At 44.9% G+C, this 26,724-nt stretch overlaps 2 protein-coding genes across 4 annotated transcripts in view; one reads left to right on the forward strand and one right to left on the reverse strand.

The window, feature by feature from the left end:
• Nucleotides 1-6,740: 6,740 nt before the first annotated feature.
• On the forward strand, nt 6,741-26,482 carry TCTN1 (tectonic family member 1). 2 transcript variants are annotated; one of them, XM_083629452.1, is made up of 14 exons: nt 6,741-7,263; nt 9,503-9,623; nt 12,424-12,554; nt 14,900-15,069; nt 15,359-15,446; nt 16,004-16,113; nt 16,398-16,418; nt 17,564-17,689; nt 20,017-20,142; nt 21,043-21,125; nt 22,186-22,326; nt 23,773-23,926; nt 24,193-24,318; nt 25,460-26,482. In XM_083629452.1, exons 1-14 carry the CDS (start codon nt 6,906-6,908, stop codon nt 25,601-25,603), a joined length of 1,899 nt encoding a protein of 632 aa, XP_083485578.1. In that variant the 5' UTR covers nt 6,741-6,905; the 3' UTR covers nt 25,604-26,482. The 2 variants fall into 2 exon arrangements, with proteins under 2 accessions (XP_083485578.1, XP_083485579.1); XM_083629453.1 differs by lacking the exon at nt 24,193-24,318 and having other exon boundaries at nt 6,790-7,263.
• The window catches only part of HVCN1 (hydrogen voltage gated channel 1), a 28,624-nt gene continuing 28,292 nt past the window's right edge, over nt 26,393-26,724 (reverse strand). For both annotated transcript variants that reach the window (XM_083629712.1, XM_083629713.1), the window contains exon 6: nt 26,393-26,720. In XM_083629712.1, the coding sequence (XP_083485838.1) occupies nt 26,655-26,720 (66 nt within the window). In that variant the 3' untranslated portion in view covers nt 26,393-26,654. The remainder of the gene's footprint in view (nt 26,721-26,724) is intronic.

Genomic DNA, 26,724 nt, shown 5'->3' on the forward strand with positions numbered 1-26,724 from the left:
CACACATACAAGCTAGTTATAGCTGCCATGAATAAACTTGTTTTGCACCAAACATTCTATTTTAATTAAATAAAAAATGGTATAAGCTTTGGCAGAGTTTTGATCCTTCTTTGCAGAGTATTCTGCTGGCATGGCAGGTTCCGTTTCTTAAACCCAAATCCCAAGGAGGAGTCAGGGATTGTTTTCAATGTCAGACCCCCTTCTGATTTCCTAAGGGGCTACTGTGCAGCTGCTAGGAATCTCAAAAAATAATATCACTTTTTCTTACTCTTCATGGCTCATTTGAGTTAAATTCCCAGCAAGACTTTGTTTTGCAATTTAAATTGATTGGGTAGAAAGTGCATGTGGACTTTGAGTGGGGAGGATTCAGCTCACGCACAGTCACCAAGGAGATGAACTTTGATCTCCTGTTGGTGCCAATTTGGGACTTTTAAAGAACATTTTAGACTAGTTTGTTTTTCAAGGGAACATCACAATTTGTTTATACATTTGTCATCAGTGCATGAGCACTTTGCAGCAGAAGTGGGACAGGACTCTGCCCCTAGAAGCTTATAGTGTATATCAGGGCTGGGGACCCAGAGACCCAGGGGCCACATGTTTCTCTCCAGGGTGCTCTATCTGGCCCTTGGGGCGCTCCCTAGACAACACCCTCTTTCCCCAGGCCACACCCTTCGCCAGATATGCTTTGCAGTTTCCTTAAGCACTTTTGCCAAGCTGGAGTGCACCCTTGAAATTTGATAATGCTTCCTGCTTGCCTGGATAGAGAATAGAGTTGTGTGTTTGTGTTGAAACTAGACTACTTCACAGTGGTAAACTTTCCAGTTGCTGCTTCGTCCATTTCTACCTCTGGCCCCTGCCTTGCCAATGGGCAACCCCTTGAAGATTGTTCATAGAAGAAAAGGTGACTCTCAGGATGCAAAAAAGTTAATGATCTCTGGCCTATACACGTTCTAGTGTTATGAGAGGAGAAAAAAACTGTTATTTTATATCCCTGAACTATGTCACTCTTGGTCACCTTTTCTCTAAACTAAAAAGTCTCAAGATGCTGCAAGCTGTCCATGTAGGGGGAATTCCTTCATCCCCTTGATCACTGGTTGCCATTGCTTAGGTGCAATTATCTTGCACTCCTTTTGAAGAGTGCAAGAACCCAGAGATGCCTTTTAAATAAAAGCACACATTCTACTCATGTAAAAACACCAGGCAGGCCCCACAAATAACCCAGAGATGCATTTTAAATAAAAGGACACATTCTACTCATGTAAAAACATGCTGGTTCCCTGACCATCCGCAGGCCAGATTGAGAAGGTGATTGGGCTGCATCCGGCTCCCGGGCCTTAGGTTGGCTACCCCTGTGTTAGACACATGATGATGTTGGCTGTGGTATCAGAAAGTGGCCAACAGTTTCAACAGAGAGAAAAGACTTGCACCATTGAAGAGTGATCCTTCTTGGGTTAGGTCAGGTGTGAGTCACACTGGCAATGGGCAGTATGAGTAATAATCAGCTCACACTGCTGTCCTCTGCCAGCTTGGGACTTCTGGAAAATATTATACTCTCACGCAAACAGAATTAACTATAAACTGGAAGTTTTGCTATTTAGATGTTATTTGAAGTCTCCTGTGAATGAACAAAACATACTCCAGCGTGCCCTCTGCTGCTCAGATACTGAAGTGGCTGAGCATTTATAATGGGGGGGGGGGCTTGATCAGTGAGGTGGAGCAGGAAGGAAGCCATCTGCAGGGGTATAATGAATTTCTTCCATAATAATAAAAAGAAGTTTCTATATACTCAGTATGTAGAAACTCGCATTTCCCGCACACCGCCAGCATCAGACACAGAATGATAGGAAAAGAGGTAGTAAGGGAATACCTAGCTACTTTAAATGAATTCAGATCTCTAGGACCTGATGAGCTGCACCCAAGATTACTAAAGGAGTTTGTGGATGTAAACCAAGAGCCTCTGCCTATAATCTCTGTGAATCCTTGGAGAACAGGTGAGGTCCCTACAGATTGGAGGCAGGCAAATATTTTCCCCATCTTCAAAAAGGGGGGGAAAGACCCAGGCAACTACTAACCAGTGAGTTTTCCTGGTTCTAGGACCAGGAAAGATCCTAGAACAGATAATGCAACAGTCTGTCAGCACTTAGAAAAGGATGTTTTGATTGCTAAGACCCAGCATGGGTTTCTCAAAAATATGTCATGCCACACAGATCTCATTTCCCTTTTTGATAGAATTATAGGCTTGGTGGACCAGGGGAATGCTGTGGACATAGTTTATCTGGATTTCAGTAAGGCTTTTGACAAAGTCCCCCATGATAGTCTTGTGGAAAAGGCCGGTAAAATGTGGGCTGGATAGGGTAACAGGTCGATTTGTAACTGGTTGACTGACTAAAAGTGCTCATTACTGCCACCAACCAAATATTTGCTGATATTTTGGCTAAAAGATTAAAAAAAGTATTAGTGGAAGAGATACATAAAGACCAAGCCGGCTTTCTCCCAGGTAGACACTTGTCTGATAACACGAGGAATATAATTAACATTTTGGAGAAGTTGGAAGTGAACATCAATACTAAAGCAGTTTTAATCTTTGTAGACGCGGAGAAAGCCTTTGATAATATTTCTTGGAGTTTTATGAAGAAAAATCTTCAGGGGATGGGGGTTGGTCAAGGGTTTGAAAATGGTATAAGTGCAATTTACTCAGAACAAAAGGCTAAACTAATAGTTAACAATGTGGTGACAGAGGAATTCAAGATAGAGAAAGGGACACGACAAGGCTGCCCAATTTCCCCATTTCTTTTTATTTCGGTCCTGGAGGTTCTGCTAAATATGATTAGAAGGGACCGTCTGATTAAAGGTATTCAGGTCGGAGCCAAACAATACAAATTGAAAGCTTTTGCAGATGACTTAGTTTTGACTTTACAGGAGCCAGAATCTAGTACTAAAAGAGTATTAGAATTGATTCAAGAATTTGGTCATGTGGCAGGATTTAAGTTGAACAAGTTAAAAACTAAAGTTCTTGAAAAAAACTTAACACCGTTTGAGAAAGAGAGGTTTCAGAAGGAGACAGGCTTAACATTGGTTAAGAAAGTAAAATACCTGGGGGTTAATATGACTGCTAAGAACTTAAACTTATTTAAAGACAACTATGAGAAATGTTGGTCAGAAGTGAAAAAGGACTTAGAAATATGGTCGAATTTGAAGCTATCCTTGTTGGGTCGAATTGCTGTTATAAAGATGAATGTATTGCCAAGAATGTTGTTTTTGTTTCAATCATTGCAAATTTTGGACAAAATGGATTGTTTCAAGAAGTGGCAGAGAGACATTTCTAGATTTGTCTGGCAGGGCAAGAAGCCCAGAATAAAATTTAAAATACTAACTGATGTAAAGGAAAGAGGTGGATTTGCCCTGCCAGACCTTAAACTTTATTATGAATCAGCAGCATTCTGCTGGTTGAAAGAATGGCTGCTTCTTGAGAACACAGACATTTTGGATTTAGAAGGCTTTAATAACGTTTTTGGATGGCATGCATATCTGTGGTATGACAAGGTCAAAGCACATAAAGCATTTAAAAACCATATTGTCAGGAAAGCATTGTTTAATGTCTGGATAAGATATAAAGACTTACTTGAAAATAAAACCCCAAGGTGGTTGTCACCGATGGAAGCAAAGGCTCAGAAAAAGCTCAATATGGAGGCCAAATGGCCGAAATATTGGGAAATTTTGGAGCAAGAAGGAGACAAATTGAAATTGCAGAGTTTTGAGAAATTAAAAGATAAAGTGCGAGACTGGCTTCACTATTATCAAATAAGGGAGGCTTACAATTTGGACAAAAAAACTGGCTTCCAGGTGGAGAAATCAAAATTGGAAACAGAACTGTTAGATCCTAAAACAAAGATACTTTCTAGAATGTATAACTTGCTGTTAAAATGGAACACTCAGGATGAAACGGTTAAATCTGCTATGATTAAATGGGCACAAGATGTTGGACATAACATTATGTTCGCTGACTGGGAACAGTTGTGGACCACAGGTATGAAATTTACGGCATGTAATGCCCTAAGAGAGAATATTATGAAAATGATATACAGGTGCTACATGACACCAGTCAAGCTTGCAAAAATCTATCATTTGTCCGATAATAAATGTTGGAAATGTAAAGAAAACGAAGGTACATTATTTCATCTTTGGTGGACGTGCCCAAAGATTAAGGCTTTCTGGGAGATGATGTATAATGAAATGAAAAAGGTATTTAAATATACCTTCCTGAAGAAACCAGAGGCCTTTCTCCTGGGCATAGTCGGCCAATTGGTGCCAAAGAAGGATAGAACTTTCTTTATGTATGCTACAACAGCAGCAAGAATACTCATTGCAAAGTATTGGAAGACACAAGATTTACCCACCCTGGAAGAGTGGCAGATGAAGGTGATGGACTATATGGAACTGGCGGAAATGACTGGCAGAATCCGAGACCAGGGAGAAGAGTTGGTGGAAGAAGATTGGAAGAAATTTAAAGACTATTTGCGGAAACATTGTAAAATTAATGAATGTTAAAATGATGTTGGATTGAAATTAAGTGGCATTAGCAACAAGGTTAATAAGAATATGTAAAAATGGATTGATAACGGATGAAAATATATAGTTATAATATGTTGAGATATAGAGTTAAGATAAATGAAAGAGGGTAAGGATTTGCTGAACTGACTATGTGAACGGGAATACAAAAAAGGGAGGTGTGAGGAGGTCAGGGAAATAAGCAAATGAAATCCAAGATATGAAAAAAAGGATTTGTTTTTAATTTTTTCTGTTTACTTTTTCTGTATTTTGTATTTTTTTTCTTTTTTTCTATGTATTTTTGTATTTTTTGTATTTTTCTTTTTTCTCTTGTTCTCTTTTTATTTTGTAAATTCCTACTTTTTGTAAAATTCTAATAAATATCTTATTAAAAAAAAAATTAAAGTGCTTATTACTGGTTCCTCGTCATCCTGGGAAAAAGTGACAAGTGGGGTGCCGCTGGGCTCTGTCCTGGGCCTGTCGTTCAATGTATTTATAAAAGACTTGGACGAAGGAAGTGAGAGGGTGCACATCAACTTTGCAAATGACACCAAACTGGGAAGGGTAGTTAATGCCGCAGTAGACAGAATCGGGATTCAAAATGGCCTTAACAAATTGGAGAACTGGGCTCAAACTGACAAAATGAAATCCAGTAGGCACTGTTGTAATGTTCTGCACTTAGGCAGGAAGAACCAGGTGTACCAATATAATATGGGGGACACCTAGCTTGTCAGAAGTACATGTAAAAAGGATTTAAGGATCAAGTCAACATTAAAAGACTACAAGCTTAACATGAGTCAAACCGTGTGATGCAACATCACAAAAATCTAATGCTATTCTAGGCTGCATCAAGGTCAAGAGAAGTAACTGTACCACTCTCTTCTGCTTGGTCAGACAACATCTGGAATACTGTACCCAGTTCTGGGCACCACAATGTAAGCATATTGGCAAGCTGGAATGGGTGCACAGGAGGGTGACCAAGATGGTAAAGGGTCTGAAGCAAAGCCTTATTAGAACGGTTGAGGGAGTTGGGTATGTTTAGCCTTGAGAAGAGAAGAATGAGATATGATGGTCATCTTCAAATACCTAAAGTGCTGCCCCATGGAAGATGTAGTAAGATTGTTTTCTCCTACCTGGACCAAGGACCTGAACCATTGGCTTCAAGTAACACAAAAGGAGATTCCAGCTAAGCATCAGGAAGAACTTTCTGATGGTAAGGGCAGAGTGGCTGGATCGGAAAATTAAGGTTCAGTTTACCTGCATGTATTGGGGTGCTTAGGGTCAAGGTCAACGGCTGGAAGCACTTGGGCCAAAGCTGGTCCAGTGTGTGGGATGGCATGGCCTCTTGCAAAAGAGGAGCAAGGTGGCACTTTGAGCAATGCAACTGGTGTGCAGACTGCTGCAGACGCCGCCATCCCTTTTCAGCCTGGAAAACTCGCTCTTGGCAATTGGACCTGCAATTGGGCCTACTATTGAGCCTCATGAAGATCATGGCCACTGGGCCCATCACCTCCTGACAAATAGAAGGGGAAGAAATGAAGGCAGTGAGAGATTTTACTTTCTTGGGCTCCATGATCACTGCAGATGGTGACAGCAGTCACGGAATTAAAAGACGCCTGCTTCTTGGGAGAAAAGCAATGACAAACCTAGACAGCATCTTAAAAAGCAGAGACATCACCTTGCCAACAAAGGTCCGTATAGTTAAAGCTATGGTTTTCCCAGTAGTGATGTATGGAAGTGACCATAAAGGAGGCTTATTGCCAAGAATTGATGCTTTTGAATTCTGGTGCTGGAGGAGACTCTTGAGAGTGCCATGGACTGCAAGAAGATCAAACCTATCCATTCTGAAGGAAATCAGCCCTGAGTGCTCACTGGAAGGACAGATCCTGAAGCTGAGGCTCCAATACTTTGGCCACCTCAGGAGAAGAGAGGACTCCCTGGAAAAGACCCTGATGTTGGGAAAGATGGAGGGCCGAAGGAGAAGGGGACGACAGAGGACGAGATGGTGGGACAGTGTTCTCGAAGCTACCAGCATGAGTCTGACGAAACTGCGGGAGGCAGTGGAAGACAGGAGTGCCTGGCGTGCTCTGGTCCATGAAGAAGCGGACACGACTAAACGACAACAACATTGGGCCTCAAGGTCGTTGCCACAGCAACAGCGCCATGCTTGTATTTCATTCCCATGATGCCTCGGGGTCGGCGCTGTTCCACACGAAGCGATTGCAGGAGCCGCCGCCGGCTTCAAGTCTGCAGCGGGATTTGGCGAGGCTCCCGTCGTGCCTTGCGCCGTCTCCATAGCTACCGCCCGGCGGGCGTCCGCTGTTGCCTAGGCCGCGGCGGCCTCACGGGGAGGCGGGATGGGCCACGGGTCGCCGCTGCGGTTCTTCCCGAGGCTCCTCGCGGCCTGCCTTCTACTGCCGCTCTCCTCGTCCACGGAAGCGCCAACGAGCGCGGCCACCTCGGAGCTCCCGACCGGGTGGGATGAGGCCCCGTCGGGGGCGCCGACAGCGGGTACCCCGCCTCACCCGACCCCTAGCCCCGGCCAGGCCTCCCCTAGTCCGGGCCCCGCCAGCAGCCCTGCGTGGACCTCCGACCCGGGCCCCGCCAGCAGCAAGCCCAGTCCGACAGACGCGGCGGGGGTGCCCGTCCCTTCGGAGCTGCCGGACCCCGGAACGACTCCCCGACCTGGTCCGTGGCCCGCGCCTGTGACCGACGGTGAGCCCCCAGCCCCGCCATGAGCGATGTGGGGAGGGTAGAAAAGGGAAGAGGCGGTAGGCCCGGCGGCTAAATGGAGCCTCCAGGTACAGGGGGAGTCTACCTCGGAAGCGCAGCGCAGGCTCGACAGAGGGGCGTCTCTACGTGCCCAGTTTCCTGGAGGTCTCCGTCGTAGTCGCTGTTCAAAGTAGGATGCTGAGCAGTGCGGACTTCTGGCCCCGCCAGTGGTGCAGTTCTGATGTTCTTATACACGTGTATTTTTTTCAATTTTTTAAAATCAATTTTCCAGAAATTTTTAAACAAACAAACAAACAAACATAAATTTCAACTGTATATAAACCAATCTTAGTAACATGGTTAAGTGACTTCCTCGAATTCCCCTCGGTGAATTTCAGTGTATATCATTATAACAGTTTTCCAAAACCAATTTTCGCATAAAATTAACTTAATCACTTAACATATTTTTTTCTTTCTATTTTAACTTTAAACATATTAATCTCTAACATGACCTATCTGGTATTTGCAAGTTTTTCCAATTAAATTATCTTAACATATTTAACTACCGTATTTTTCGCCCTATAGGACGCACTTTTTCCCCTCCAAAAATGAAGGGGAAATGTGTGTGCGTCCTATGGGGCGAATGCAGGCTTTCGCTGAAGCCTGGAGAGCGAGAGGGGTCGGTGCGCACCGACCCCTCTCGCTCTCCAGGCTTCAGGAGAGCCTCACCGCCAGCCCCACAAGCTCGGAGGACAGCGGGGAGGCGGAACGCCGCCATCCCGCTGTCCCCCGACCTGGTTTGGAGGCTGGCGGTGGGAGAAGCCGGCTCCTCCCCGTCGCCAGCTCCGCAAACTTGGGGGATAGCGGGAGAGGCGCAGTGCGCCTTTCCCGCTGTCCCCCGACTTGGTTAGAAGGCTGGCGGCAGGAGAAACCTGCTCCTCCCCGTCGCCAGCCCCGCAAACTCGGGGGACGGCGGGAGAGGCGCAGCGCGCCTTTCCTGCTGTCCCCTGACCTGGTTTGAAGGCTGGCGGCGGGAGAAGCCTGCTTCTTCCCGCCACCAGCCCCGCAAGCTCGGGGGACAGCTTCCCGCCCCAGCCCCGCACCTGGGGGGGAGGAATAATTTTTTTTCTTTATTTCCCCCCCAAAAAACTAGGTGCGTCCTATGGGCCGGTGAGCCTTATGGGGCGAAAAATACGGTAAATAGTCTTTGAATTTCATCCATTCCTCCTGGTACTCCTCTTCCTCCTGGTCGCGGACTCTTCCAGTCAGGTCGGCTAGCTCCGAAAAATCCATCATCTTCATCTGCCATTCCTCCACTATAGGGACTTCTTGTGTTTTCCAATTCTTAGCTAACAAAATTCTTGCTGCAGTTGTGGCATACAAAAACAGTTTAACATCTTTCTTGGGCAATTCTAAACCTGTTATTCCAAGAAGAAAGGCCTCTGGTTTCTTAATAAATGTATATTTCAACATTTTTTTCAATTCATTATAAATCTTCTCCCAGAAGTCTTTCACCTTGGGGCAAGTCCGCCACATATTATAAAAGGTACCCTCCTTTTCTTTACATTTCCAACGTAGATCACTGTTATGATAGATCTTTGCTAATTTCTTATACACGTGTATTGCACAAGTTCAGCCCCTGCTGCTCGGAAGCCGCATCGCTCTGCATTTTGATAGGTGTTGGAGGGACATGCGGCTTCAGGTACCTCTTGCAAGTGCATGCAGCTGGCTGCTCTCTGCCACGGATGGAAGGATGAAGAACCAGGTGGACCGTTTGGTTTGCTCTGGAGAGCTCCTCTCAGTGCAGATGAGCAGCGCAGCAGATTATGCAGAGCTGTTTTAAAATTAGATACCATAAAACAAGCCCACTGGAAACCAAAAGCATTAAAAATCTTTAAAACAATGGGGATGCAGCCAGCTAAGTCATAATTATGTCAGGTTCATTTATTTAAGTGTGACCCTATTTCAGTATCCCCATTTCAGTATTTCTGCCCCCTTATTGTACATTCATATAAACACAAATTACTAGTATTAAAATGCACACAGTAAGCTGCATGAATATGGAGAAGAAGACTTTGAGAGACTATGCATGAAAGCAAGTCTTCTTTAAGCCTTCTGGTTTTGTGGCTCTGTATATAATAGAAGAAAGAAGTTGGGCCGTATCCAGTACTGCGCCTGGAAGAGGGACTTCCTTGCCCCCCCCCCCTAGGTTTAACATTCAGTACTATTTGTTTGTTTTCAGTGGCCGAGTTGTGTGTCTGTGACCTCCTGGTGGACCAGTGTGATGTAAATTGTTGCTGTGACCCCGTATGCACTGCTGCAGATTTCAGCCTCTTCACTATGTGTTCAGTTCCTGTTGTCACGTAAGTGCTTGCACATGCATCATGGCTTGAAATATAAAGATGCAACTTTGAACAGATTAATAAGTTCAAGAAGGGTCTGTGCTGCAGTACAGCCTCAGAATATGGGCATATGTCTGCCTAAAAACCAGTCTGTAACCCCAGTGTACTGCAGCTTCTGAGCGGAATGGAAAGAAGAGCTGGTTCAAATATGCGGCTTTGAATATGGCTTGTAGGACTGTACCACCCCAAAATACTTGGGGGGAGGTAATTTCTCTGGAAGCTTCCCCACATCAGAATGTGCATGAATGTGAAGGTCAGCACATCAGTCTCTCTGATGGATGAGCGTTCCATATACAGAGTGGTTTTGAAATGGAGATGTGTCCCTCTGAGTATTCTGAGATGGTACAGCCCCATAAGAGTAAGAGGCTACATGTTTGAATTGACACCCACCCCCGCTTTCCATTCAGGAACTTTTATTTTAATAGTATTCATATAAAATACTTTTGGTTAGTTTAGATATTAAGAAATGGTGCTTGAGACAGAAAATACGGACTTTGTATATCTGTTGGGCTGAAATATTTTTCTCATTGTCTTTTTAAAAATCTCTGGGGGCCTTTTTCAGCTGAAGAGCAGAGTAAAAAATATTTAAATCAGAAGAAAGCTTTTTTTCCTGGGGTATTTATTAACAGGGCTGTGTTGAAAAGGAAAAGCCATTTTTCACAAGAAGGCAATCCAGGCTATTGGCTAAGAGGAGTAGATTATAGAAACTGAGCAAGTAGAGCTGAGTTTGCTCACATACGTTAATGTTGCCAAACTTCTACTAGCCAAGAAAAGAACTATCTTGCCTTCTCAACCCCTTTTCTGACTTCTAGGATGTTGCTGACCGTTACCCACAGTTTTTCAAGCTAGCCTTGCTGGTGTTAAAGCCACAAACTCACTGTAAAGTGCCAAATGTAAGATGATGTTCTTTCTCTGAATATGCCGAGTTGTGCATTTCCGCTATGTGATCAATTGCACAAAATCCAGCACAAAATTCCTGGCTTTGATATCCCAGAATTAATTAAAAAGAAGTGTTGCAATGCTTTTCATATCTCCATACCGGAAAGATAATTCTCTACCCATCGAGGGATCTTTTGTAAGGATGCATTTATGTATACAGCATGTGCTATTCATGTCCCACTGCTGCCCCCGCTCTGTCTTATTAAAGCACCACATATTATGCTCTGCATATTATGCAGAGCTTTGCTCTGGTTTTCTTTCTCTAGGCAATCTAGCTGCTTTCCTCTTAACAGCTGTTTATGCCTCTGGTATTTTTGTATGTTGTGAATGAGACAACCAAATAAAGCCAGGCTGGTTGGTGGCATTTTTGTTGAATACAAATATGCCAGCAAGTTTTTATTGCAGCATTCAGGGCTTGAAACACCGGTTTTGTTCACTTTTTTAAAAAAAGAAGAAGAAGATTGCTTGAAATAACTGTGAATTCTGGGGACAAAAGGCCACCCTTATCAAACTATTCCCTTCTCTATACATCAGCCCAATCTCACTGTGAGGGCTTATTTCCAGCTCTGTGGGAAATGAATCACCCCATCACTGGGATTGATGCTTGCCATTGTTCTGGCCCACATTGCTGATTGCCACCCACGTTCAGAGCTCTTAGAGACAGCAAAGCAAAAGTGTATTGAATTTTAGATGAATTTTCTGTTACGAAAAGAAATGTGGCCTTGCCAGTGGAGAGGCAAATCACATGTGCTTATGTTCTGTGCTGTTCCCTCTGGAAAGTGCTGCTAAAATGTCAGGCATTGTACGCAAACACGTCCTTGCATTGACATTCTTCTTACCGATAATCACTTATTAACAATAAATACAAGTTAGAACTAAGGAAAAATTAGAAACCTAAGCTTAAAACGAACGATAGAGGTGGCAGGTGAAGCCGCTGCAGGGGAGCTGATCTATAATGTGCTCTCAGCTCCATTCTCATTGGTCATAGCAGTAATCACATGTATCAGGTGAGACAAGAGATTCACTCAAACCTATGTGACTGAGCCAGGATTTGAATCTAGCCCTCAGCAGAGTAAGGCTGGGCGATACCAGCTTTTCAGCATTGCAATGTATCACCAGCCAAACATCCCAATATAGTGATACACCACAATGTTGAAAAGTGGAGGGAGGAACAAGCTGCATTGGCCCAGGCCCCGTGAGACGCTGGGGTGAAACCACCTCCACTCTCCCTTCACACACCTGCCTTTTGGGTGGCAGAAAAAGGGGGATCAGAAATTCTCCACAGAGACAACTAAGGTCCCTGCAGTTTGTTCCACTTTGGCTTCTGCTGCTGTTCAGAGGTGGCCGCGCATTTACACTTCTAGTAAATAGAAAGCTTTCCTTTGTCTCATACAGGAAACCATTCATTACTTTTAACAGTTTTATTTTCATAGGGCTAAAAAGGAATATACATATATAAACAGATAATATCACTCCAAAGGAAGGTTGCAGCTTGAAAATCTATTGAACTGTATCTAATATTCCTTGTTAATCTCCTTTGTATGATTTGATATTGTTGCATGACATCAGTAAGAGTCTCCAGCTGTTGTAGACCCTTTTCCCAGAATCATTTGCAATAAATTATCTTTATCATTTATATGCCTTGTTTTTAGTGTCTGAGGCTTGAGTGGTGAGCTATAATAGCACGTGGTTGCTGCAGTGTTATGTCTGGTGCCAAAAGCATTCCGTGGGCTGCTCCTGCCCTGTGTTATAAGGATGTCTTATGTGAAAAGAGGTTTGTTTGGTTTTTTAGCTTTAATTTTTATGTTTGTTTCCCCTGCAGAGGTGACAGGCATCTCTGCAGGCAGCAAGAAGCTCTCTATTCAATAGATCCAACAGCGCATCCTCCAGAGAGGATCTTTCAATTAGCCGACAAGGTCAACCCCAACATTTTCTGTATTCAGTCCACCAACAGTAAGTAGAGCCAAGTCGGGCATGAACCTCTTGTCTGGTTGATTCTTTAAAGGCCTTGTGTTGAGGGTTGAGATGAAGAGAGAAAGAAGAAGCCTGTCATCTGTGTCTGTGTGTGTGTGTGCGCGCGCACACGCACACACGCACACGCGCGCACACACACGGTGGAGAGAGGATGAAAGGAAGACTTACAATGTGCCACTCACTAATCTCCAGCTTCATACTTTCTCTGTGGAACTCCTTTGCCAGCAATACAGTCATTTTCTCACAGTGTGTCAGAACTTCCTTCAAGACACTTTAAAGCGTATAGTTGGCTCTTGCTTAGTCTGCTCCGTTTGTCTTTAGTTGCCTCTGTGTATTATGGCAATGTTATTTTACTGTTGTATAATTTTGCCCCTATAATTTATCCCAATTATTTTATTATATCCTGCCTTTCAAGATACAAATCCTTCAAAAGTAGCCTTACAGAAAGTGGTAAACTACTTACCAAAATGCAACCCCCAATATTTCTTGCTTCTTGCAAACTGCCTTCAGTATGTAAATGAAGGGGGGCTTTAAAAATCTTTTTAAAGTGTTTGTTGTTGTTGTTGTTTTTTAAGTTTTGTTGAAAAATTAAGGAAAAAAATACTTTAAATAATAAAATAAGTATTTCATTAATACAGTTGATTTACTTTAGAGGGATTTATAGCAGGGTTGGGAAACTAGCCCTCCAGATGCTTCTGGACTTCAGCTTTCATGACTATTGGCCGTGCTGGCTGGAGCTTAAGGGTCAGTATCTAGCAGCTGTTTGGAAGGCCACAGGTCTCCACCCCCGTTCTGTAGGGTGATACGCAACAAATTTATTTGATTTCAATGTGTCAACTCTTGAGTATGACTAACATCTGAATATTGCCCCGTCCTGAAGACTTGAAGTTGGTAACAAAAGCTAAAAGCAGCCAAATACACCTGAGTGTGTTTCCATTGGTTTCTGCTCTAGCCTTCCAGCCCCTGTTAACGTGTCTCCTGGACATCACTATTCCTGCTCTCTGTACATTTATAGGAATCAGGCGCGCCAGCTCCTGTGGGCCAAGTTGTATTGGGCCTCCTCAATGTTGAGGGGGCCTTCATGCCGGCATGTTCCTTTGACGATCACCAGAGTGCCTTCGTCAAAGGTGTGCTGGCGATTTCTGCCAGGGAGCCGGTTTGCCCTGGCACATCCTTTTGATGATCGCCAGGGCTCCATCTGGGAAGGTGTGCTAGTGATCTCTGCCAGGGACGTGGTGGGGCGAAGTGTCTTCTCCCTGGTGCGTCCTTTTCATTATCACTAAGGCGCCTTCTGCACTAAAGCACTTCGGCAGAGGGGGAGGAGGTGGCCTTGCTGAGGCAGCCTCAGTCTCATGGCAGTGAACAAATAATAATAATAATAATTTATTATTTATACCCCGCCCATCTGGCTGAGTCTCCCCAGCCACTCTGGGCGGCTCCCAATCAAGTGTTAAAAACAGTACAGTGTTAAATATTAAAAACTTCCCTGAACAGGGCTGCCTTCAGATGTCTTTTAAAGAGAAGATAGCTGCTTATTTCATTCACATCTGAAGGGAGGGCGGTCCACAGGGCAGGCGCCACTACTGAAAAGGCCCTCTGTCTGGTTCCATGTAACCTCACTTCTCGCAATGAGGGAACTGCCAGAAGGCCCTCGATGCTGGATCTCAGTGTCCGGGCTGAATGATGGGGGTGGAGATGCTCCTCCAAGGAAGTGGGCAGTTGGGGGATGGCGGGCCAAGTCAGCCTGGTTGGGTTGGGGTGGCACGCATGTGACGTCATGCACGCACAATGCCCCCCCCAAATGTTGGGTGCAACTCGCCGCCTCTGATAGGGGTAGACAAATTTCTTCACCTTATGGGATGGCCCATAGCATGGTCTCAATGGCCATTCACACATGCTCTTAAAGCAGTCTCTACCTTGTTTCCAATCTTGTTGTCCCAATATGTGGTGGCATTTTTCCTGTACGATCCCAGACTTGGGAAGAACTTCCATGAGTCCCAAAAGTTCAGTACAGTGGTACCTCAGGTTAAGTACTTAATTCGTTCCGGAGGTCCGTTCTTAACCTGAAACTGTTCTTAACCTGAAGCACCACTTTAGCTAATGGGGCCTCCTGCTGCTGCCACGCTGCCGGAGCACGATTTCTGTTCTCATCCTGAAGCAAAGTTCTTAACCTGAGGTACTATTTCTGGGTTAGCGGAGTCTGTAACCTGAAGCGTATGTAACCTGAAGCGTATGTAACCCGAGGTACCACTGTAAAAATAAACTCCAACATTCAGTTAAATGTACTACATCGAAGCGCTTTTTCTTCTCTACCCACCCCCCAGACAAAGCTGCCTTATCGTTCCAAGCCCCAGAAATACCTACTATGCACAATTTTGATAGGTTGCTTCAAGAATTTGGCGACAATACCTTTGGTATTGAAAGCAACCTTGCACTGGAGGATGAGTTGGACACCCGGCAGGCTACAAGTACAAACAGTACCAGCAAGTACAAGGTAAAGTGTAAAAAGTACATGTGTACACCCATTTTGTTAATTATTTATTCAAAGAAAGCTCTCTAACCAGACTTTCAGAGTGGCTTACATATCAATGAAAATAGCAGTTTCTTTTTAGGCTTGCAGTCTAAAAAGACACATCATCTGAGGAAAAGGGATGTGGAGGGAAAGGGGAAAGCAAGCAAACTCAAGCACCATATCCTTAATGTCCCAAGGTTCTTAGCATTACCAGCTGGGAAGTGGGGTGGTTATAGTTCAAAATAAAACCGCCTGTGTTTTTTGTTGACAGTATAACGATCCCATACAGACATCAGATGGGTTTCTAAGTCTCCCTGCTCCTCTCTTCCTCGCCTGGTGTACCCACAGTAACCCTGCAGGTCAGAGATTATGTGTTGTCCTTTCCTGGCTCTTTCTACCCTGCTATTTGGGCTTTATCTGAACAACAACAAATATTGTTAATTTTGTAAATATGTAACCTGCCTTTCCACCAGATGGCGCTCAAGGTAGCTAACAAGTATTTTTATTTATTATTTATTAAATTTGTATACTGCCCTTCGTCCGAAGATCACAGGTTGTTTCACAACAAATAATATTATTATTGCGACTACTAATATATCATATTGCTTAATAATGTTGTCTCTAAGTGTTATTGCTGCTGTTATTATTCTGCAGTATAATCAATTAAATTGCAGTAAAATGTCAAGCAAAAAGCATAAAAGCAAGACAGGTTAAACATCAGTAAAACCAGGAGAGCAATTACTGAATCTCTGTGCCCATCGCAACATACTTACAGGCCAGCATGTCGAAACAAAAAGGTTCCTGTCAGCTGGCAAAACGTTTTAGTGGTTTTGTTTGACCGCGGATGGCAGTTGGATTTATTAGTAGCCTGAAAACATATTTTTGGCACTTCTCTTGTATTTTGTGGTTTCTCCAGGGTTTCTTGTGAACCAGGCAGTGAAATGCAGCACGATGATCACGGGAGATGCATGCACCACCCTGCCAGGCCTCAGCATGCAGTTCTACACCAGTTCTAGTATTTTGGCTGTAGGTGATTATTTTGGGAACCAGCCAGAGGGTGGAATTTTGCATGTAACAAACTGAGGGGTGGGGTAGGAAATCAGGATTGCACATGTATTTGCTTTTTATTCAGAAATAAAAGTAAGCACCATTTGTAGCGGCAGGTATAACTTATGTTTGCAGGACCCCCAGTTCTCTAACAAAAATTGAATTTTATTAGTGGAGGATTCTGGGAGGCTTAATCGCTTGTCACTTTTGCAAAAGCTAGTGCAGCTGTGTCTAAAATGCTTCTTCTTTATCATTCCTGCTAGGCACCAGAGTCAAGACTCATGGTAAGTGTCTCTTTATTCTGTTTGAGAAATTTGCTGTTTATATGTGGGCACTTTGTATTGGATATAGTCCCTTACTACACTGATGCTACAATCAAGGCTTAATTGCCTCCGAATTGACCTTCCAATTAAGTTGGGCTCTGAGTCAGCCGCCATACCAATGGTGTTGTTGTTGTTTAGTTGTTTAGTCGTTTCCGACTCTTCGTGACCCCCTGGACCAGAGCATGCCAGGCACTCCTGTCTTCCACTGCCTCCCGCAGTTTGGTCAAACTCATGCTGGTAGCTTCGAGAACACTGTCGAACCATCTCGTCCTCTGTCGTCCCCTTCTCCTTGTGCCCTCCATCTTTCCCAACATCAGGGTCTTTCCCAGGGAGTCTTCTCTTCTCATGAGGTGGCCAAAGTATTGGAGCCTCAGCTTCACGATCTGTCCTTCCAGTGAGCACTCAGAGCTGATTTCCTTAAGAGTGGATACCAATGGTGAGGGGTCTACAATGGTTGGTTGGCTGGGCCAAAAACCTGGAGACACCAGGCCCTCTCCTGCCCTTTCCTTTTCACAATTGCATTCAACACCCCCTCCTGGTCTTTTCTGGAGGAAGATGCTAGCAAAGCGCATGCTGGGTTGGTGGGAGGGTTGCTGTTTAAAAGTGCCCTGAGCGCCTTTGTAAAATGATGATTACTCTCTCCCCATGCTGATCTTTCTGAAGAGGAGGGCCATCACAGAGAGGAGGAGCGTAGCTTCAAGTAGTGACATCCAAGCCTCTTCCTCCTCCTCATCCCTGTCCTTTTCCAAGGGGTCAGCAGGGAGGGGAGTGCTGGCTTAAATCTTCTTGGATAAAAGGCGCTCAAGCCTTCCCTTCTCTACTTACTCCTCTAAATGTTCCTAAGGTTTTGCATGTGTTTTTGTTCCCCTCGGCATTTTTTGGATTTGTTTTCTTTCCTTCCTGTACATCAGAGCTTTCCAAGCTTTCTCCCACGGAAGCTCTGCACGTCAGGTTCTCAGCCATGAAAATGTTGTAATTTTCAGAGGGTACTCCCCTTGATAAAGCCCTGAGAAGCTTAGTGAATGTGCCAAGTTCTCTTTGCCTGGTTTGTGCGCAAGATTGCAGCCAGCTGGATTTGCTGAGGCTGATCCGTTGTATTTTTACAGGTGAATATCACCATCCAGTCCATAACCGTGCAGAGTCCGGAGGGGCTGCGCACGCGTTTGAAGAACACTGATGCTCTGATTCTCCCCACATTGAATGGTCAGTCATGCAGTAACGTGGTCCTGGAGGTAAGTGTGCAGTTATCATTTCAACTTAGCATTTCTTGAAAAGACAGGAGAAAGAGGCTTGTACAGTGGTACCTTGGGTTAAGTGCTTAATTTGTTCCGGAGGTCCATTCTTAACCTGAAACTGTTCTTAACCTGAAGCACCACTTAAGCTAATGGGGCCTCCTGCTGCTGTCGCGCCGCCGAAGCACGATTTCTGTTCTCATCCTGAAGCAGAGTTCTTAACCCGAGGTACTATTTCTGGGTTAGCGGAGTCTGTAACCTGAAGCGTATGTAACCCGAGGTACCATTGTACTCCATTCTGGAAACCAGGTGACATGTAGAACTGTAAACAAACTTCATCAAAATAAAAAGCTGGGCCATGCAGACAAGTGGTCTGTTCTATTCCTTACCTTTTGGTCAACCCTTCTGACTTGCATTGAAATATAGCTGCATTGAAATATAGCTGCTTAATATAACTGCCCTCTAGATTTGCAGTTATGAACATAAAATAGCAGACACTTTGCCGGCAGGCGTGAAGAGCTGGTTCTGCTGGACCCATTATCCTCAAAGGATCAGAAACCAAAGGACTCTCTGTTACGTCTAGAGCAGGCTCTGCAAAGGCTGCTCAGGAGAGTTCTCCCAGGAAACTCAGACAGTGCCTTCATTCATTCATGCTGCATTTTCCCACTGGATTATGCCCAAGGCAACTGATAACAACACTGGATGAACAATAGTAACAGTTAAAAACATAATATAAACCATCAAGCCCATTCTAAAATCCTACCTCATGGTGAAGCACTTTCAACTCAGCTGTGGAAAAAGCCTAATAACCACATGGAACTGAGTTTGCTTGGTTTTCATCCCTTGTTACCCTGCACTACTTTGTTTTCTAAAAAAACTCCTATCCCTCATATTTTCAAATAAGAAATTAATACTGCTTGCAGCTACAAAAAAGGAGCATAAAAACAAAACAGTACATAAAATCAACATCACAATAATGCAACCGTTAGAATATAAAGCAGAAATTTCAGCAAGCAGCCATCTTTCTCCCTCTGGGTTCCCTACCCCACATCAATATTTGGATTGTATGGGACAAGGACCTGTATTTTGCTTCTGTTACATGATGAGGTGAAATGTATGCCCAGGGCACTAAATAAATCGGATGGGCAGTCTTAAGCTTGAGGGCCAAAAGTGGCCCTCCAGGCCTCTCCATGTGGCCCTGGGTACTCTACCCAGGCCACACCTCTTACCAGCCCTCTTTCATACCCTTGTGTGTCTTTGACCTCTTGATTTCCTGGACGGAGCGGAGAGAAACTAGCCTGCTGAACAAAAGTAACATTTGCATTTGTCGCTTTGCTCTCTTGTGTCTCTGGCCTTGCCAACTGGTGGCATGTGCCTTCCCCTGGGAGGTTGCCCAGATGGCAGTGTGGCCCTTGGTCTGAAAAAAGGTTTCCCATCTCAGATATCTTACCTGGTTACATATAATAAAAATGTAAGGATGTCGCCATACTGCAGTTTGTGTAGCTGCTGAATGATGGTGCTGCAAACTGCCGCGTGACAACAGAACAGCAGCATTGGAGAGTGAAGAGGAGAGAGACATGGGCAGGCAAGCGAACAGGTGGGCAGCCCAGGCTAGCAGGAGCAGCCGTGACAGGCTGGTGGAGCTCCCCACCTCACACTGATGCCCCCTTTTTGGCTTCAGCAGCATTGGAGGCTGAGGAAGAAGGACGTGGAGGCAGGAGGGGACTCCAGGCAAACAGCTGAGGAAGTCCGAGCAAGTTGTGGCAGCTCCCCAGCAAGTGTCCTGGTTTCTTGTTGCTGCTCTTTGTTTCCCTTCTCCTCACCCTCCTAATTGGTGTTGTCAGCGTGAGGTGGGCAGTATGACGTGGGGGGGGGGGCAGGATCAAGAGGAGGACGATGGAGAGAGTGTGATTTGGGTAAGTTGTAAGGCATGGGTAGGCAGACTAAGACCTGGGGGCCGGATCCAGCTCAATCGCCTTCTAAATCTGGCCTGCGGATGGTCCAGGAATCAGCATGTTTTTACATGAATAGAATGTGTGCTTTAATTTAAAATGCATCTCTGGGTTATTTGTGGGGCATAGAAATTCGTTCATTCCCCCCCCCCAAATATAGTCCGGCCCCCCACATGGTCTGAGGGACGGTGGACCGGCCCCCTGCTGAAAAGGTTTGCTGACCCCTGCTGTAAGGGGAGTGGGGGCATGGTTTGGGGGATTGGCAGGGTTGGCGAGTGAAGTGGGGCAGAGGTGGCAGCCCTTAGTAAATGATAAAGAGCTGTGGACCTTCCTGTTAGTTAAGCTGCAAAACGTTATTTGTTTTTTGTTTTTCAGGCAAGTTACCTTATTACCTTCACAGAGGCAGGTGAAATTGCCAGTGCAGGTGTATCTTTGATCCTGGGGACCATTAACATGATGGCACGTTTTGTATTGCAGTCCTTTGAGATCCGTTTCATTCAGGTAATTTCCCAAATTGTTATTTTTAAGATCCAAAAAAGATTTAACAAAACAAAAGTTTAAAAAGGTTACATGATATTATAATATAACACAAATTCAATTACTGTGGCTGCATTCGTACCATACAATAACCAATCTATGTCTCCTCTGTGCATGGTTAATTTTGCACATTAATTTGTCTAAACATCCATAATCACCTCCTAATATGTTAGTCCTGATGGTCATATGATCATTCTAGTTTTTTTTATCTTGCAGAACTTAACAAACTTTATAATAGCTCAGTCTGTATTTCACCCAACATTGTGTATAGGTTTTGATTACATCTTACACTTTTCCCAGTATCTAATAAATAAACTCCACTTCTCAACAAATCCGTTTTCTTGATATCTTCCTCCTCTGGCCCTTATTAAATTCGTTAATTTAATCATCTTGGTTTAATCAGGCAAGCAATGTCCCAGATTCTTATTAACCCAAGCCTCTATTGACAGATGCTCTGACTTTTTCCAGTCTTGGCAGATCAACCTTTGGGTTGCAGCTTCCCAAAATATTTTTAATAACTTTGCGGGAAGCTGGTTTGTAACAATATTTTAGAGCTGATGGCGGGGCAGGGCACAGCTGTCTTAAAAAAACAAGGATTTCAGTCGCTCAGTGTGTTCCTGTTTTCCTTCAAAGCATAGGTTCTGAAAATCGTTTGTACCTGTGTGTCTTCTGTATGTACCTGAAGCAACAATTTAATAATAACATGAGCTCCATTATTCAAATGGTTTACCTGGTTTACTGCTTAGAAAACAGTAATTCAATTTATCTATAATCCTGAAGGAGATTTTTCCTATTAGCTGCTTTGCCACAAATGGTTAATGGAAAATTAAGTGGTATTGTATTTTGTGTCCCCTCCGCACATAGCAAGAAACTCAGCCTGTTCGTCTCAGCGGAAGCCCGGGCTATGTTGTTGGCCTACCAATAAAAGCTGGATTTCAGACTCCTGGATATCCTTTTTTCATGACTTATCACAGCTCTGCAGAACTGTCCCTGCCTGGGAAAAAGTTACATTTCATAGTGCTCATTTCTTTCAAGGCTGAATCAGTTCCGGATTATTTCTCTGAGAAATTTTAAGTTGTTCAATTCTGAAGACAGTAGTCCCATATGGGAAAGAATACTGTGAAATTAGCAATTTCTAAATTTTCTCCTGGAAACTGGTGCCAGACTGTCAGCACATAATTTACCGTCTTACTCCAGCACACACAACAGAGCATTGCCAATTATCTTGGCTGTTTTGGTTTTGGGAGTTTTAGTGGGATAATGGCCGAGGGTTTTTCTTTTGGTTTTGCCTGTTTTGCTTTTCTGAACTCACTGAGCTGGAAGAAGGCCATTTTGTTGGTGATGCTTGGGTTTGGGCAAGCTGTTTAGAAGCTGGAGAGCTAGCTGGGCATGGTGGGGCTTGGGCTCTCTGTCCAGCGTGGGTAGGGGGCTGGAGGGGATTCTCTTGCCACCTCTGTATTCTTGCATCTGGCTTTTAGGGGAAGGGGCAGTCAGTAGCTCAGTTGCAGGGCACATGCTTTGTGCACAGAAAGTTCCAGGATCAAAGAATGGCCACCACCTGGAGCAAGTAATAATGCTCTGACAAGGCAGTTCAGAGATTAATAATAATAATAATAATAATAATAATAATAATAATAATAATAATAATTTATACCCCGCCCATCTGGCTGGATTTCCCCAGCCACTCTGGGCGGCTTCCAACAGAACACTAAAATACAATAACCTATTAAACATTAAAAGCTTCCCTAAACAGGGCTGCCTTCAGATGCCTTCTAAAAGTTTGGTAGTTGTTCTTCTCTTTGACATCTGGTGGGAGGAAGTTCCACAAGGCGGGTGCCACTACCGAGAAGGCCCTCTGCCTGGTTCCCTGTAACTTGGCTTCTTGCAGCGAGGGAACCGCCAGAAGGCCCTCGGCGCTGGACCTCAGTGTCCAGGCAGAATGGTGGGGGTGGAGATGCTCCTTCAGATTCTGGATGTTGTGCAGTTTCCCTTTGACTCTAAATTTACATCTGGAATTGTTCAGAGCACAAATGAAGCTGGCCAGCTTACCCTCATGAAGAGCACACCTGCTCAGGATTGCTTAGCTGTGGAAGGAGTCAGAACCCCAGTATTGTTTGGGTACAGCATGCTGTCTGGATGCCAACTACGGTAAGGGCTGAAACCAGTCGACAGGCCATATGCCATTTCCTACTCTTAAAAGGTAAAGGGACCCCTGACAGTTAAGTCCAGTTACAAATGACTCTGGGATTGCGGTGCTCATCTCCCTCTATAGGCCGAGGGAGCTGGCGTTTGTCCGCAGACTTTTTCCCCGGGTCATGTGGCCAGCGTGACTAAGCTGCTTCTGACGCAATGGAACACTGAAACCAGAGCAGCACACAGAAACACTGTTTACCTTTCCGCCGGAGCGGTACCTATTAATCTACTTGCACTTTTTGGAGTGCTTTCAAACTGCAAGGTTGGCAGGAGCTGAGACTGAGCAACAGGAGCTCACCCCATCAAAGGGATTCGAACTGCCAACCTTTTGATCAGCAAGCCCAAGGCTCAGTGGTTTAGACCACAGCGCCACCAGCATCCCATTCCTATTCTTACTTCCATGCTTAAGAAATTGTTCATCACAATGTTGGGTTGCAAGGAAAATGCTGGCATCTCACTTAGCAGAGTGGCAGAGTTTCATGCCCCTTGGGTGCCTCCATCTTGAATTTGGGACTTTGCTTCAGCAAACATGGTCTAATACAATTCCTTGACACACACTACTCCCTCCTCCTGCTTTGTCCCTTCCAATACCCTTTGCTTGGGCATTTCTAAAAGAAAGAGAGAGATCTCTCCTGCAATGATTTCAGATGTGGTGGCTGTAAAGCTGATTTCCAGCACGCCAGGGAAAGGCCCGGCAGGCCCATGAGGCAAGGCAAAGCAAATGCCTCAGGTGGCTGGATCCACAGGGGCAGCAGATTGGGTAGCCAAGGAATGCATTGCCCGCCGCTGCTATTGCAGCAACAGCTGCATGCTCTTTGGTGACCAGATCTGCTGCCTCCTCCTCAGTAGCAGCACCCCCCTCAACGCCACATCTTCAGCAGCCTCTTGTTCCTGGTATAGATCTTCAATCACCCCTTCTTCCCTGGTGTGTTTGGGGGAGCCATTTTGTGGTTCGCTTCAGGTACCAAAATGTATTTGGTCAGCCCTGGCCTGTGGGGTAGGCACTTGCCACCCCCTGCTCAAAGTGTCATTCTGGCAAAACTGAGTTGCCAGCCAAGGTTGCATTTCCACTGTTAGGGCAATTGCCAGTTTACTGACCGCAGACCCCCTCTTTGCATTTATGTTAACTTCTTTGAAATGAATGAAACTCACCTTTTGACTCAGGTAGACAAAATGGAGGAATGGGAATGGTGTAAGTGGTTTTCTTTCTCTCCCCCCCCCCTAAATATACAACCCCGCCTTACATTGCCAGTAGCACCGTCGCTTTGATTAGAATAGCCAAATCTGGGAATGGCGTGGTTAGGCTGCTTCACAGGTAGCCTTTAAGTGCTGCTCTTGACGAGTGGTTCATTAGTTGGTTGCCGTCCAGCACTGTTGACGCAGAAATTTCTTTTCTGAAAGAATTACCAAGGATGCGGACTGCAGGCTCTTGGCCCCAGCGCTCCTGAGTGTGCTGAAGGGTCAAAACTTCCCAGACTACGTGGCCTCTTTTGGAGATTCTCTGCCCCAGAATGAACTGGACTGGCTGCAAATTTCTAACAACGTCACCGAACCAGTAAGAGTATGCCTACCTTGCCCTAAGTCAATATGGGTAGCCATGAGGTAATTTTACTACTTTTGGCCCTCTAACTTCTTCACCTGACTCAACAGCATTTAAGTTCCATCTTTATCTGGGGAACTGTAACAGCTGCAATCCAGGAGGGTCTTCAGTAGCATAAGTGGGGATGGGGATCCATTTCAGGCAGTTGGAACAAGCCTGAAGTTCTCTCTTTTTTGCCAATGATGCCTTGTAGCTAGCAAAACGTCTGTCTCCTTTTTCAGAGCACCTGCGAAATTCCCGTGTCATTTCAGATAGAAGTGAAATGGACTAAATATGGCTCCTTAGTTAACCCCCAGGCGAAAATCGTGAGTCTCACGGCAACGGTAATGACAGCCGCCTTGCCCCAGGTGGGTGGTGATCTCCTGTGATAGAAGGGAGCTCCTCGCGTGTATTTTTAACTAAATTGGCTTTCACATTTGCAAGGTTCCATGTCTGTGTATGAGACAGATGTCTGGCTAATGAAACTGGCTTTTCCCACTCAAAGGGAAATCTTGGCACGTTGAAGGTTCTGTTCACGCTTCCGCTCTAAAGGTGGCATTGAAGTGGTCGCCCCAACATGCTTAGAAGGAAGCTTTATGGACTCCTGGGGTTCTGTAGGAGGACCTGCTAAGCAGCCGTCCTTTTTAGCTGTGGCGGTGGCTGGAACCCTGCAAGTTCCTTGTGGCTAAAGTGGAAAGAGGGAGGAAGGGACTCTCAGAAATATGGGTGGAACGGAAAAAGAAAGAGAGGGGAAAGAGAGAGGTCCTTCTCAGCGGCCTTTTTCCCCCAGCTGCCCCCTCCCCACCTTTGCACTCCAGAAGCCAGCCAGCCAATCATTCGGCATGGGAGAGACACTTCCACTAGCCTGTTTGGGCTTCTTTGCATTGCATGTTTCTTTCATTAGGTGCCTTGAGCTTTTATGTTGGTAAAGTAGGAGAATAAATGTGATTGAACAAGCAGCACGGGACTGCTGCTGAAAGCAACCACTGCCCCCCTCTCCCCGTGGTACAGCTTGCTTTGCCCGCTGGTGCCCATGCCCTGTGTGAGTTCTCCCATGGCCACGTACCCTCGGAACAGCCAGTGGTGTGGCACTGGAAGTGGACTCAGGGTAGATTGTACTACATATTAACAAGGAGCAGGGGCAACAAGATGCAGAGTTGCCATTTTCAGCAGTAGCCCTGTGTTTCTTGCATTTTATCTCTCCAGCATGCCTGTTGTGTCTTCCTTTCAGTTCTGAAACTAGCTGCTGCTAAACCCCCAATAGCTGTAAAGGAAATGTTTTTGTACTGAGTTGGTGCTCTAAACATGCACAGCCCTGATCTTAAAGCTCTCCTGACCTTGGCTCCTTATCATATATATTCTGCCAGCTAACACTGACACAACAACCTCTTTTATTTTGGAGCTCAGCATTTGACCTGTTCTGCATGATTCATTCTGTGAAGTGAAGCTTTTCTTTGGCCTGTCCTAAGCGGAGCCAGGGTGTGGAATGCATCTGCCTGTCTCTTGCAGGTTGACTCAGGAAGCGAACAAACAATCCAGATCTTCAGCTCTGCCACTTTTGTTGACGTCTCTGCGCCTGCTGAGCCGGGTTACAAAGCACGACCAACCATCGAAGCCAACTTGCCCTTCGACTTTTTCTTCCCATTTGTTTAGTCGCAGCATGAGCTGCTTCTTCCTTCCTTCCTTTTCTCAATGCGAGAGGGAACCAGGTTTCAAACCACTCTTCCACGGGGATAAAAGATCCTTCCAAAATAATGACTGGCTGCATGTCTGAAAAGGAGTGTGTGGGGAAAGGAGCCCCAAATAAGCCATGGCAGGGTTGGACTAGAGGAAACAGCAGCAGCAACTCCCCTCCATAATCCTGTTTAGCAGTGAGAGAGGGGGGGTCCTTTAGCAAATGCAGCTTCCATCTTGTGCTGCAGTGGAAGTTTTGTGGAGTACAGCTCAGCTCCTGTGCTGTGCCTACCCCCAGGACAGAGCCATTCCGCCCCTCCTCTTGTAATACGTGGGCGGTCACCATCTTTGCAGGGAATTGTAAAGGAAGGAGCTGTGAATCAAGATGGGTATGCTTTGCTTCCTCCTCTCCTGGGAAGCTCCAGTTCCCACCACTGCTGCCCCCCCAACATACACACTTGGATTGTACTACACACCCTGATATTTTTTCTGAATTTATTTTCCCCATGCTTTCCATTCTTTAGAACTACTAAGTCTCCAAAGCCCAATGCATGTTCCTATTCATTTCCATGGTCCTGCAAGTAGGAACAGCTTATTGTAAGACATTGCTTAATTATTTTATTTTATTTTTTAGACTAAAGGAATTGCTGTGTCAGGCACACCCAGGAATTTGGGGGGAGTTTGGGGGAAAAGGCCACCCATCCTTCTTCCTCTTTAGGTACTTCAATAGTAACTTGCAGTTTTGTGAATCTAATCAATGCCAACCAGTTTCACAGATTTGACTTTTATTAAATTATTTTTGCTATTTTTTAAAAACTGTACAGCTGTACAATTAAAGATTGTAATAATTGGTTTTCAGATATGTGGATTTTTTTTTTCAACACTTGAGTCTTAACAAGCAATAGGGATAGAATATTGTTCTAGGCATGGAAGGGAATGTACAAAAGAGTATGTTCAAAATGGCACAGTATGGAAACACAATTAGTTTCTCCTTGGCGGCAATGGCTCAGTTGGGCCCTAGGATGGCACCTTATCTGGACTGGCCGACAAGTCCATGTTGCTTCAACACAGCATTAAGCCTTTCAATTTCCAGCTCCTGT

The sequence above is a fragment of the Podarcis filfolensis genome (genome assembly GCF_964270895.1).
Source record: "Podarcis filfolensis genome assembly, chromosome: 8".
NCBI classification, from domain to species: domain Eukaryota; kingdom Metazoa; phylum Chordata; class Lepidosauria; order Squamata; family Lacertidae; genus Podarcis; species Podarcis filfolensis.